The sequence below is a fragment of the Nilaparvata lugens genome, chromosome 7, assembly GCF_014356525.2.
Source record: "Nilaparvata lugens isolate BPH chromosome 7, ASM1435652v1, whole genome shotgun sequence".
NCBI classification, from domain to species: domain Eukaryota; kingdom Metazoa; phylum Arthropoda; class Insecta; order Hemiptera; family Delphacidae; genus Nilaparvata; species Nilaparvata lugens.
In genome coordinates, this window is record NC_052510.1 from 40,813,758 (window position 1) to 40,827,412 (window position 13,655).

At 32.7% G+C, this 13,655-nt stretch overlaps 1 protein-coding gene across 1 annotated transcript in view; it reads left to right on the plus strand.

The window, feature by feature from the left end:
• Positions 1-13,655, plus strand: part of LOC111043725 (serum response factor homolog) — a 164,860-nt gene that overhangs the window by 49,184 nt on the left and 102,021 nt on the right. Inside the window, exon 2 of the mRNA XM_039432753.1 lies at positions 655-903. Coding sequence (XP_039288687.1) covers positions 655-903 — 249 coding nt within the window. The remainder of the gene's footprint in view (positions 1-654; positions 904-13,655) is intronic.

The following is a 13,655-nucleotide window of genomic DNA, read 5'->3' on the forward strand; positions in this document are numbered from 1 at the left end:
TTATAGGTTCTCATGAGAGTGTTCTCACATTTTCTTTCTTTCATTATTGTAGCACCCCCTCAAGAACTAATTATATTATTCTCTGCATGTCACATCAGAAACTCATTGGGAAGCAGGGGTACTATAATTGTCACAGGAGAAAGCTTGGCTAGTGGGAAGGGTGTATGGTTGGTAGCACTGCCGCGGTTAGTGCAAAACTGATTCCAAGAGAACAGAGGACAAGCACATTATACTCTTATTGATATAATTTTTTAATGGAATACATTGTATTCTTGTATTCAATATCTTTCATATTTTACATCAAGTTGTAAGCTACATTAAAAAAGTACAGTAGTTTCAAACTTTTTCTGTGACTGATCAATAGTAGATTTAAACTTTTACTGTGACTGAACCATGTTCAGCGAGCAGCAACTCCAGATCTTGAATTCTAAAATGGCTTCCTGGTGGTTTGGAACCCACCTGAAACTGTAGGTCTATTGTCCATTCATCTCCCATTATCATCCAGCTCATTACTCACGCACAAGCCTAGTGCTGATGTGAGCATCACCCACAGCAAAAAAATCTGATGACAATAATACCTCTCAACATTCTATATAATTAAAATGAAAAAAACATAAAAAAAATAATATTTTATTTTTGTTTGTTGTGTTTTAGGCCTACGAACTGTCAACCCTGACCGGCACCCAGGTGATGCTACTGGTGGCGTCAGAAACAGGCCATGTGTACACATTTGCCACTCGCAAACTGCAGCCTATGATCACGTCAGAGACTGGCAAGGCACTCATCCAGACGTGTCTCAACTCACCCGACCCGTGTCCGGCGGGCGGCGGAGGCGAACGCATGTCCGTCAGCGGCTTTGAGGAGACCGAACTGTCCTACAACATCGGTGATGACGAGCAGAAAGTAAGACACAACCTGTATGCTGGCCTACAAGTGCCCACCTCATCCTCGTCCTCGCCCCACCACCTCGCCTACCCACCCCAGCAGCACCCTCACCCTCACAGCCACCCTCACCCCCACCACCAGCACCATATGATGGTCACTCATGCGCAGAGTCCGCCCTCCCACCTCATACCCTGCAGCAGTCCTAGTGCTGCAGGTGGCTATCAGCAGAACTGCCCCTCACCCCTTCCACCCCCGCCCCACCACCCGTCGGCTAGTGCCACCTATCCGCACATGTCGCACTCACATCCCCAGCGGTAGGTCTTGGTACTTGTGGGATGTGCCTTGTGTTGGCAGCAACTGTAATCGGTTAGGAAAGTCTTGATACTTTTGGGATGTACCTTGCAATAGGTACAAAATCTCATTATTTGTGGGATGTGCCCTGTGTTAAGGGTATATGCAGTTAATTGGGGTAAATGGATGTGCATTGAAATGACCTACAACCCTGTGCAAACTCTTGTTAAATGAGATGTACCTTACTGATCTGCAACCCTGGGAACAGTCCTGCTACGTTTGGGGATGTACCTTGTTTCTTGGGGCAACTGCTGTCAATGAAATAATCTTGTTAGTTATCTTGATATTGACAACTGTGATCAATATTGATTGTTGAAGTCTTGTTACTTCTGGAATGTGGCTTGTGTTGATCAGCAACCATAAACTAGTAAAAAACTCTTGATACTTATGTGATATGCCTCACACAGACCTGTAAGACTAGGAAAAGCTTCCTTACTTGTGTGGGTTGTGCTATATTTTTGACCAACAACCATAATCCTATATGAAAATCTCTTCACTCTTGGGATGTACCTTGGGTTTAGTGTTTAGTGACAAGTATTGTTTGAGTAGATTTGTGTTATTTCAGAAATGCACTGTGATGGTCAAATTACTATACCATATAGTTCCATTTACTAAATTAGAAAAGTAGAGTAGTGGAGCTTGGTTAATCTTGGATTGTTACATTTTTTGAACAATAATCATCCATCATTAACAGTATAGTTGAATTTGTAATTAATTTTCAGATTCCTTTTGTTTAATCCTAAATCAAAGAGAATCCAAGTTTTTAAATGTTCCAAGAAAAAACTTTTAATTTTAAATTACATGATAGTACTCTATGTAATTTATAATTATGATAATATTGTGACTGTTGTGAACACTTTGCAAACGAGAATTTATTTTTCCAGTTTCAAAAGAATAACAGATCCATTTTTCTTCAAGGTCGCACAAAAAATTCTGCTTATGGTTGCTGATCAAACATTCTACCTTCAACCTTCTAGTTATTCTAGGCGAATCTATTTATTGAAAGGGTGATTAACTTGATTAAGAGGCAGCTGTATACTCTCCTCTACTGAGGAGAGTATCTTCTAATTTTTTTATAAGAATTTTCCACTTTTGTTTGCTTATATTTTTATCAAGTCCAGTAATAAATCAATAAAGTTCATTGTTATCTGTGATAGCTTCAATACGATAAAACACTATTTTAGTCTTAATTTATTATAGAGTTCGCGCTGCATGATCCATCATGTATCAAGTTGTGCTTCCATAGTATACCTCCCAATTATTTCGCCATAATTCATATTATTATTATTATGAATTACTTGAAAGTCTGCTCCTTAATCCACGACAGACAGACTGCAATCAAATTCAAATGAAATGAGTGTTGTATAAAACAAATCTGAGCTACAAAACTCATATAATCTAGATTCTATCTTTAATTTATAGCCAAATAGTATGAATATTATGTTTTATTCAAAGTTAGAATTTTCTTTGTAAATGGATTGCTTTATTTAATAACGTATGTATTTATTGGGATGTAGATTCGTGTGTCTACATAGATTAGGGATAAATGTGACTGGTTAAAAATTGTAGATTTTTTAAATGAAAGTAATTTTTGAGGGGTGCTTTGCTGCAATCTGCAAATTCCATTCCTTTTCTCCTTATCTTTTATTGTCTTTCCTTTCATTCCAGCCTTCCATACCTGAGTTGACTTAATGCATGAATTACCGTATGTGCCATTTTTATGATTCACTACTGTTTGCAATAATTGTTGAACTCAGCGTATGTATTGCTAGTAAACAGTATGTCATGGTTTCATCATTTTTGTATCAGTTTTGATTGGTTTCAAGTTTTCAGATTTATTAGTTCTTCTACAAAGTATCAGCTGGAATTCCGAAGTGATTGTTCCAAAACATGTTCAACACTTGATAACATTACTCCTGGTTCTACTTTTATAGACTTATGGCATAGCCACCTCTAATATGTGTATTAGAGGTGGCCATGCTTATGGCCAATTGTTGAATTTATTCGAAACAGCTTTCATTTCAATTCTTTAAATGTACATCAATTACGAGTTTGACATATCAAATATCAATAGCAATTTCAAATCTAATATCTGTGTTGAAAATTACTTTCAAATTTGGATTCAAACAGAACTTTATTAATAATATCAAGAATAGGCCTATATTTTCTCAAATATTTTACATTCCATGCAATCAATACTGATACAATCTCTTGAGAATTTAGATATTGTATATTCAACAAGAATTAGATTATTTAGAAGTGTTTACTGTTGAGTTATCTTCTCCATACATAACTAAACAGGTTATTTAAATCCACCCGTAATTCAACTTCATATCAGATTTGTAGATATGTTTAACCTTTTTGAATAATTCTCAATAATCTACCAACTTATCCAGTGATACTGTGAAGTTATTCGGAACTTTCCCGAATTGACAAATACCAATGAGAGAAGGAGATGAATACTTCCACAGGGGGGGGGGTTGGAATCAACAAGATCAAAATCCTTAAAGGGGGTCCCCAAAAAAAGGTCAGTTTGGGGGAGAAACTGCTGAATTTAGGGGGAGTGGGTTGGGGGGTGGGGCTCCTGAAATAAGTAATGTACTGCGGAAAGAAAAGAGTTGAAAACGAGGCAAAATTGGTCAATTTGCCTCAGTTTTCTTTTTATTCACATTCAATAATATTCAGACATAGCTAAAGAAATTTATAAAATGGAAATATCACATCATTCAATAAAATATGAATAATATATGTACATAGCCCTATAAAGAAAAAGTAATAAAAACTTTTATAGTAATATTACTAGAATAACTATAAACTATTCAGCTACTGTTATTCAAATAATAACTACTCCTATAATGGCTATTCAGAATTCTACGAACCGATAAAGGCTAGAGTTGAAGATGAATTTTACAAACAAATTCTAGGAAAACTATGGAGTATAATTCGTAGAAACATGAATCAACTCCTACAGATTTTCGAATGAGAATATTATTTTATTTTATTTCTATGTCTAGTATAATTCTGAGTTTCCTAACCAAACTAGGACCAGTCTGCTAGGCCTGAATTTTTACCTGATCGAATTTCAATTTACTTGTGCAATAAAAATTGCAAAACGACAAGCCCATTGTTCGAAAGCAGAAATAGTTCATCAGTTTTTGTACACTGTTCCAACTCCCCCTAATCATTCAGTTTCCTTTGCGATTTTTTATATCAAATTACCGAATTCATTATCTATTATTTTCACCGAATATATTGTTATTCTACTTTTGGGGCCAACATTAGCTGGAAGCAAAGAATAGGTGAAATTGAAGATTGACTTGTATAGGGAGTGCAATCCGATCTGACAAGGTGTGTAGGGGACAGCTACTCCATTGTTTTACACTCTTTTTCCGGCTCAATTTTTAAATAATTTCTGTCAGCTTTTAATTTATTGTTTTTAGAAAGAAAATTTCACCAGTCAACCATTTATTCGGATAAAATTTGATGACTCAGACTCCCCCGACAATTTTTCTAATTCAACTAATTTTCAGAGAAAATGTGAAATGTTCCATCAATGCTATTCAGATACATGTTTCAAAATGAATTTGAAAATTTTCAATCGATTCTTGAAAAATTGTGGTATTGTATTCCTTACTTATTATCGGGAACTCATTGATCAAACCTTTTGATTGATATCGATTTCAAGTCTTATTACTGTCCTTCTGTTGCCTGAAACATTGCGTTCTCATTAATCTGGAATTTGTTTGATATGAAACATACAGCAGAATTCATTCTTCAATAAAATTTATTAGTTTTCACTTTTTTGTAGAAAAATTAACTTTTGTTAATTTTTTGATCACTGACCTTTAATCGCTCACTACTCAACTTGAAAGGAAATGCGATGGTTCAATTATTGATAAATAAGATTCAAAAACAATTGAAAAATAATTGAAGGGTAATTAATTGAACTGAAGCACTTTAACAGAAAAATAATTAAATAAACTTATTTGTTAGAACATAAGTTTTCGTATTTCAAATTGAATACAAAAATTAATTATTAATATATAATCAAATTGGCATTATCCAATTTATTCAAAATTATCAATGATTTTTTTTTGAATACTCAGTAAATCTAAATGGTAATGATTACTCATTTAAATATGATTATTAATTTAAACATGTACTTGAAGAAATACACTGTTTTTTAAATGTTATTCAGTATTCATCCGATGTTCATTGATAAGATTTAGCCTGACTCTTCAACCATACAAATTTTACAAATCTCATTCAATTTTTTTTGAAACCATGAATACTCCTCCTATCTAGTAATATATCCGCTGTATTCACTTCTTTCAATCTCATTATCTTTCATTTGAATGATTGTATTTTTTGAATTTTGTTGTGCTCAGACTTCTTATTTTAAGCATGGTTTTCTCTGATTGATTTGTATTCCACAGTGTGTCTTGTATGTGGCTTATGTTTTATGATTCTTGTTGTTTGTTAATTAATATTTGCTATGTGATCATCTTTAAAGCGAATGACAGGCAGCCAATCTCAACGAATATTCATATCTATTTAAGCTATATCATTAGCTCCTATTGAAGATTCAATTTTGTTTATGTATTATACTATTATGATTCTAGTTTATGTTCAAGTTGAACTGTATTCGTATGCTAATCTTCCCCATCTTAGTTTTATCTTTGTATAATTTTAATTGATTATTTTCCTAAGAAAATTTGAATGATCAAATGATTGGGCATTAGGTTTCATGCTATCAATTCTTTTATATTATAACTAACGTTTAGAAAATCAATTTTCATTATGTATTAACTTACTTCCCATAATCAGTTTTAATGAAAAATCCCTTCTATATATCTGATTTTCTTCAGAAATCTCATAAAATTGTGAGAACTTTATAATAGATTTCAGAATTGAGAGCTGTAACGGAATGATCTATAAAATGGTATCATACTTGATAGGTTCATTATTGTAGTATGTATTTCTCATCTGAAATACTGATAAATCCAATGAAATATATCTCTAATATCTCTATAATTTATTCAAGCTCTTATATTACTGCTAGTCATTGCTTTCATTCAAATATTTCAAATATAAAATAGTTTTCGTAATTACTAATAATCTTCAAAATTTTGCATGGGTTGTGTTATGGGGTTCTAGAAGAAAACTTTAATGAATATTGTGTCTGAATCTCTAGATTCCAAGTTCAGTTATAATCTATTCAACTTGACATTAAATGTTTGTAAATAATTTCTAGGAGAAATGGTTGGTTGTCTGTCATTATCCTGCATTAGTGACATTGTAGAAGTAAGGTATTAGTGTATAAATAGTTATAAAATATTCTATTTACAATTTAATTAATTTATTAATTCGTTGCCAAACAAAGTTTGGTTGTACATTTGTGTTAGTGCAAGATTTCGTTGTTTTTTTTTGTTCTAAGAAATTTTTGTCTTAAAGACAAATTTATTTATGATTTGATTAACATTTTTGGTATAACCTTAACATGTTTTGTTGAAACGATAAGTCGTTCACTTAGAGAAGACAGTTTTTGAATTGTTTAACATTATTGTATAAATTAAAAAAACAAATTGTATTTAATTGGGGAAAAACAGGCTTTGTTAGAAGGTAATTTGTAGACGGATTCGAGACAAGAAACATTCAGCTTGAAAAATGCTATCCTTATTATAGAATTATGGAATTTTATTTGTAAGTCATCGATAAAGACACTATTTCTGAAGAAATTTTTGAAACTATTCTGCGACTAGTATGTAAAAATTATGTTGTAATTTTTTGAGACCGTATTTTCAACTGTGTGAAAAGTTGAAATGAATTTGTTAACAAAGGTTTTATCGACAATGCTCTCTGACGTTCTTGATTAAGTTTTTGATCTGATATTTTTGAAAATTTTGTTGTTAATTTTTCAAATTTTTACGTTCTGTTTTCTATTTCGGATTAATTGCATTCCAATTAACCGTCCATACGATTGTTTCCGTATACATTTAGAAAAATAATTAATTGAATGAAAATAAACTGTTTTTTATGATTCTTATTTTGACTTTTGTTATTTATTTTAAGTTGAAAGAAGTTAGGGGTTGAGTATTTTGTTGGTTTTAGGCTCTTAAGAAATAAGTAAAGTGTTGATAAATATTTAAATGCTGTTATTCTGAATGGAATATTTCAACAATTGGGCTAAGTTCTTTTAACCATTGACAAGGATTTGACAGTTTGTGGATTGAAAATGCCAGAGATCTCCGTGGGAATCGTAAAAATTATGAGTCTACCAATATATATTTTAATATTTTTCTAGGATATTGCTTGATTCTCACTTCCAGTGTGAATATAAGTTTCGAATCTTGAGAATTTTTGTGATATCTCAGAGTCTATAGGATTCATGTACTCAAAGTACAAGGATTCGTGAGGCTATTAGAACAACTCAAAGTGTTGAAATGTTTTAAATTATGAAGAAACCAGCATTACGATATTTTGATACAGGCTAGGCACTGTTGACAATACTGTATATTAAGTTGCAGTTTGTTCTCTTTATAGAAAATAGACATTGAAACTATGCAAATAATTTGAAATTCCTTGAATTTTCTATATTCTTGAGTAATTAGGTATGTGTTGGATAATTATATATCTTGAATTATGAAGAGGAACTTGGAAAATATTAATGATAGAGTGTTCCAAAATAAATATATACGAATATATAGACGAATATATTCCATCAGGTATTACTTGGAATATTTATTTGGGGAACAACATGAAATATGCCATATTCCATGATGGATATAGAGTTGTGGTGTGATGAGTATAATAGACTGAATTTCCAAACTTGAGAAGTTTCATCTTCGAAAATAATGTGTTGGTGTTACACCAAAAAGTTCCACATTACCTACATAGGAAGTTGACATCATTGGTCGGGGGTGTTTTAATTGGAATCAGAATAGTTCATCGTGTCCTAATGCTGAGCTAGGGTCTGATATGCTTATCTTCATTATGAAGAATAATATTAATTGATTAAAGAGTAATTGATAGATTGATTAAATAATTTTCTAATAGTCTCTCATGGAAGCGATCCGAAATCCAAAGACAATTTTTTTCTTCTTAGATAAGGGATCTCGGAATTTTAAAAGAGCTATCAGAGAAATGGTCACTTTGGCTTATCATGGCTACTTTGATAATAAGCTACTGAAGATTGATTCGAATCGACAGATTGTCTCATTCTTCCATATACGGCAATATAGTACACTTTGAAATACTTCTCCAAAAAGGTCTTGATGACTGAAAAATATAGAACTGCACTTTAAAAATATTGGGAAATCAATTAATCTCATCTCAAGTATTATAAACTCTCATAAAATGTTGAACGATTCAATGCGGATTGCTTGCTAGGCCTTACAATAGATGGATTATGATCCTTAATTTCACATAAATCTCCTAATTTTGCAAAAGTATATAAATTTCCATTTTTTTAATCTACAGCAGAAGGAAACTTGTCGTTTCCTTTGTTAAAATCTCTCAACTGGTGGTGAGGAATGAGGATCTCTCCTATAGTCGAATTAATAGTACTTCCGACCAGGAGGGATATTTAGAGAAAAATAGGGATAAAGCGGCGGCGATGTTACCGTGCTAAAGCGGACAGAATCTATAGTCTAGTGAGGGTTCAACACCTCATCATAGGCATACCTAGTTTCCTCTCTGAAAGTACTGCATCGGCTGAGTCTGATCGTCAACTTGACAACCGCCCTTCTTTCTATGACTATATTCATCACTGTAATTGGCTGTTCTGGTAATCCATCTCGCTCCTTTTCTCTGCTCCGCATATCGGAGATATGCTATTATCTATATGCATAGATATGCTATATGCTATTGTGCTATACTATATATGCTATATATATGCTTTTATTCTACTATAGAATAGTATGTCCACTGGCTTCCCTCAAAGTTTGGCTACCACTCAATATGGCGTTTTCTCCCAGAAACATATGATCAATCTATGCTAGACGTACGATGTTTTCTTCTGAATTGAGAAAAAAAATAATTCCATTAGTGGAAGATTCTAAGATTCTCACTAAATTCATCCAAAATGAGGCAAATTAGCGATGTCACAATCTTATTTAGTAATTCGGTAGCCCTGTATTCAGAATTTCTGCTCTACTGATCAACAAGAAGAAGATACCATTGGTTCTTACAGGGTGCTCACACTCACACACATTTATCAATGTGTGAACTCTCTCTTAAGAGTCTATGTTATTCTCTTTCTGCTTTCAGAAGAGTAGCAATTCATTGAAAGCAGGGATTGACTCTATATATTATTCAAGTCCAATTTCATTCTAGTCTTATTGCGCTCTAGTAGGGTCAAATCATAGTGGAGCGTGTTTCAGAGAAGGTGTCTGAGAGTGGTTTAAATAAAGCATGTATATGAATATCTCCGCTTCCTTGTACAGTATCTTCTACCCTACCTTCGCCGCTGCAATAGGTTTTGACTTTGAATACATGCATTTTTCCAACACTCTACCACTTCCCTTATCGCCACTCTACTAAGTTTTGATCCTAACACACGTAGCCTATTAATTAATTCAATTTGTAAAATGATTCTACTGCTACTTTATATCAGTTCATACAAGATACTCTACTGTACTGTATATGTACTGTAACACAGGAAACACCTCTGTTAAGACATAGGGTATTTTAGAAGATCATTCTGGTTTATTTTCAAATTCCAAGCTGAATAATTTTCTCTGCCAAAGTAGATAATTTGAACTGAACTCTGTGTCAGATATGTGGGTAGGTTTACACGGTCGATTGGAGTGGCATGCTCAGTGGCATGAGGAGTATTGTGGCAGAAGGTGACTTGCTGCATTCCTGCTCATACTAGCTATCACAACAGTACTGTACTACAGTATTAGGCAGCTTATGCTACTTGTCTCTACCATTATAATCTCAACTATCGGAATCTATTATAGTTATTTTTTTAATTGATATATTTTTAACATCCTAAAGTACTTCTTGAGAAACTGGGCAATATCTTCATAATAAATTTCTTTAGAAACTTATCCTTTCTTCCCATACAGTTAAGACTTCTAAAGAAATATTGGTTTACTTATTAGAATTTCATTGATGATAATAGTCATATTCCTTGGAAATTAATGTAATATCTGTGATTGAGAAATTCCTTGGAATAAAAAATTATCATTATAATAAAAAATTAACATAATATTGATCAATTTATTTCAAATTCAATTTTTCTTTTTATTTTCCCTTCAATGGAAGGAGGATCTCCCTAAATGATCACTATTACCTATTTTTTCAATCTTTTGTGGTTGAAGTGGAGGAAAGGGCTATTTGTCAACTTCTCACACTGTATTTTTTGAAAATTATATTTACTGTATTAAATATAAGTCAATTACCAGCCTTTTGAATTATATTTCCATAAAGCACTGTAACTTTTAAAGATCATTCCGATTACAATGATCATTCTACTTATTCAGGTCCAGTTGTACAAAACCGGTTAAATTCGAATCGTGATTAATTTCACGAGAACCAATCAGATGAAGTTTTTTCGAGAAAAAGACTTAATATATTTTCAACAAATTTTATCAATTACTCGTTCTTCATTACTTGAGTAAGATTTTTATTACGGCCCTTTTTCCAAGCTAAATCAATGAGAGTATGGTATTGAATAAATGACTTCAAGTTATCACATTCACCTCTTTATGGATAAATCGAGAAACTAGTTTAGGCTGTTACATTATTTTCAAGTCAATACTGAAATGTAATACAATGAATTGAATATTTTAATGTTCAATAATCAGTGTGTTTTGTTTAATACTAAAATCTGAAGCTTGTGCAGCAGAATATGCAGAATATATAGTGTGAATGGAGCCCCATGATTTGTATTTGACTGACGTATGATATAGAAATGTTATTGGCTGTTATTGGCTGAAACAAAACATGTCCATACTGGGCGGGGCTTCCATAATACAACTGAGAGTTATGAATGAACAGAATCAATAAGTGAGATAACACAGAAAAATAAAACTTATTCAGGAAAAAATTGAGAGTTGATACTTTCTCTGTGCCAATAATTAAATGGGTTCTTCCGTTGATGCTTTGTGAATGCTCCGCCCACAATAAGCGTGAATTTTTTGCCTCGACCAATCAACCTTTCGTTGATAGATCCATCAACTATGAATCATACTTGTATGAATCCACAGATAGAATATAATTCTACTGTATGTCTGCTATCTTTTATATCATCAATTTTTTAGTTTAATGGGGATTCATTATGATCATGATATTTTATAACAAGCGAAACTTGTTTTTCGGTTTCCAATAGATAAGTGTATGACAATTTCAAGTAAAAGCTCTATTTATTATGAGTCTGAAATTAATAAGTAATAACTGTTCAAATCTACCACACAATGCAAGAAGATTGCGATGATTGTTACGAATGAATAGGCCATACTTTCCATAATATTGAACTATTATTTCATTTCTGTGATTTAATTCTGAATATTGCCCGTTTTCTAAGAAAATAGAGTAGGAAATTACCTTAGGATTTAATATTTTCAAAGAAGTACAAAATAGAGTAGGAACTTACCTTAGGATTTAATATTGCCAAATAATAATTATATTATCAAATCAAAATATTGTTAAGTATCTTATAATTTTCATGAAGTCAAATAAAGTAGTGTTTTATCAGCAAATCATAAACATTTATACAGTACATACAAAATTGATTAAATAGTGAATAATCCTCACAAAGACTGAGTCTGTATGTGGGAATGAGTTTTTTACTATATTAAAATATTTCTTTATTGTGAATTGAAAATTAAGTAATAATTTCATCATGCTCTAACATTGTTCAGTAATTGAAACAATACAAAGCGTCCAAACAATGCAATCACCTATGAAGACAGAATGAGTAAGCGCCTGCACCTGCACAATCCACAGTCTGCACAGTATCTGTCACATAAGGATACTGTACACAATATTAACACAAGTACACCTTCCAACTTTGGAAATACCAATTTCTCTGATTTTCTTTATTCTTTATTGATTCATACAATTAGTACATAATCAAAATGATAGGGAGAGAAAAAATAAGGTATTCCTTGTGTTATTCCTCTCCCAAATTTAGATAAGGTTACACATAGTCCGAAATAGGTCAAGTCTTGTAGTTGTTCACTTAACAACATTTTCAGTCCTTGATTATTCTCACAAAGTAGATTTTTAAATTTAGATGCTTCAAAAGCAAACATAGAAGGAATATTTTACATTATTATCTATCTATTATATATAAAAGCGAAATGGCACTCACTCACTGACTGACTGACTCACTCACTCGCAAAACTAAAATTCTACCGGACCAAAAACGTTTAAATTTGGTAGGTATGTTCAGTTGGCCCTTTAGAGGCGCACTAGAAATCTTTTGGCGATATTTCAACTCTAAGGGTGGTTTTTAAGGGTTTAAAGTTCTTTTAGCATGTATATTCTTCTTATTCCAATATCTTAAAATTATAATTGAAATGCCCATACCATATGTTAATATAGAACTATAATCTAGAGAGAGTACCTCTTCGAAACAGTTGTTCTGGTAACTAAATTAACAATTTTGCCAGGTTTTCATTAAGTTGAGTTGACTTTGTTAGGTTGGGACCAAGTTGAAGATTGGAATGCATTTATCCAGGACCTCCTAAATACCAATTTATCCAATTATCCAAAATTAGCGTTTTCTCAGCTTTTCTGCGTTTCCTCACCTTTTTCAATAATTGATGGAAATATATTTTAAAAAAATCAGTACACAGGTTTAGCTGAGGTGGAAGAATTTTGTTCGCCAAAGATATAGTAACATGTGTTTTTCGAGATCAAATTGACATAATACGTTCAAATTCGATACAGAGGTTCCGCTGAGGTCTACATGCAGGCGAGCGAAGCGAGCTCGCTGATCTCATTTTTGGACAATCTAGTCGGGGGTCCAGGGGGCGGAGCCCCCCGGCTAGACGGATATGGCGAGCGAAGCGAGCCTTACGGTTAGTCACTAATATAGGAAATATTCACATAATAAATTCTGTATTTGTAATTAATTTTTATTCGCCATGCCCTTGCTTTTAAAATTTTGTCTGCTATAAATTGTAAACATTTTTCCAATAATTCCTTTTGTCTGTATATTCCAACAAAATTCGACCCACAATTCTCTACCTCTCAAAAACTGACGAGTCATAATTCACCTGTTGAAGAATGTCGTCACTCAATTATTTATTGCTGTTGCTCAAATATTTCGCTCGCCACCAACCGATTCTAATCGCGTTCTGCGCATGCGTAGTGCATTCCTAATATATCACAACAACAATGTATTGAAGACCTACTATCAACTATGAACAGCTTCTTCTTCTTTATGACTAACAATGGAAATAATA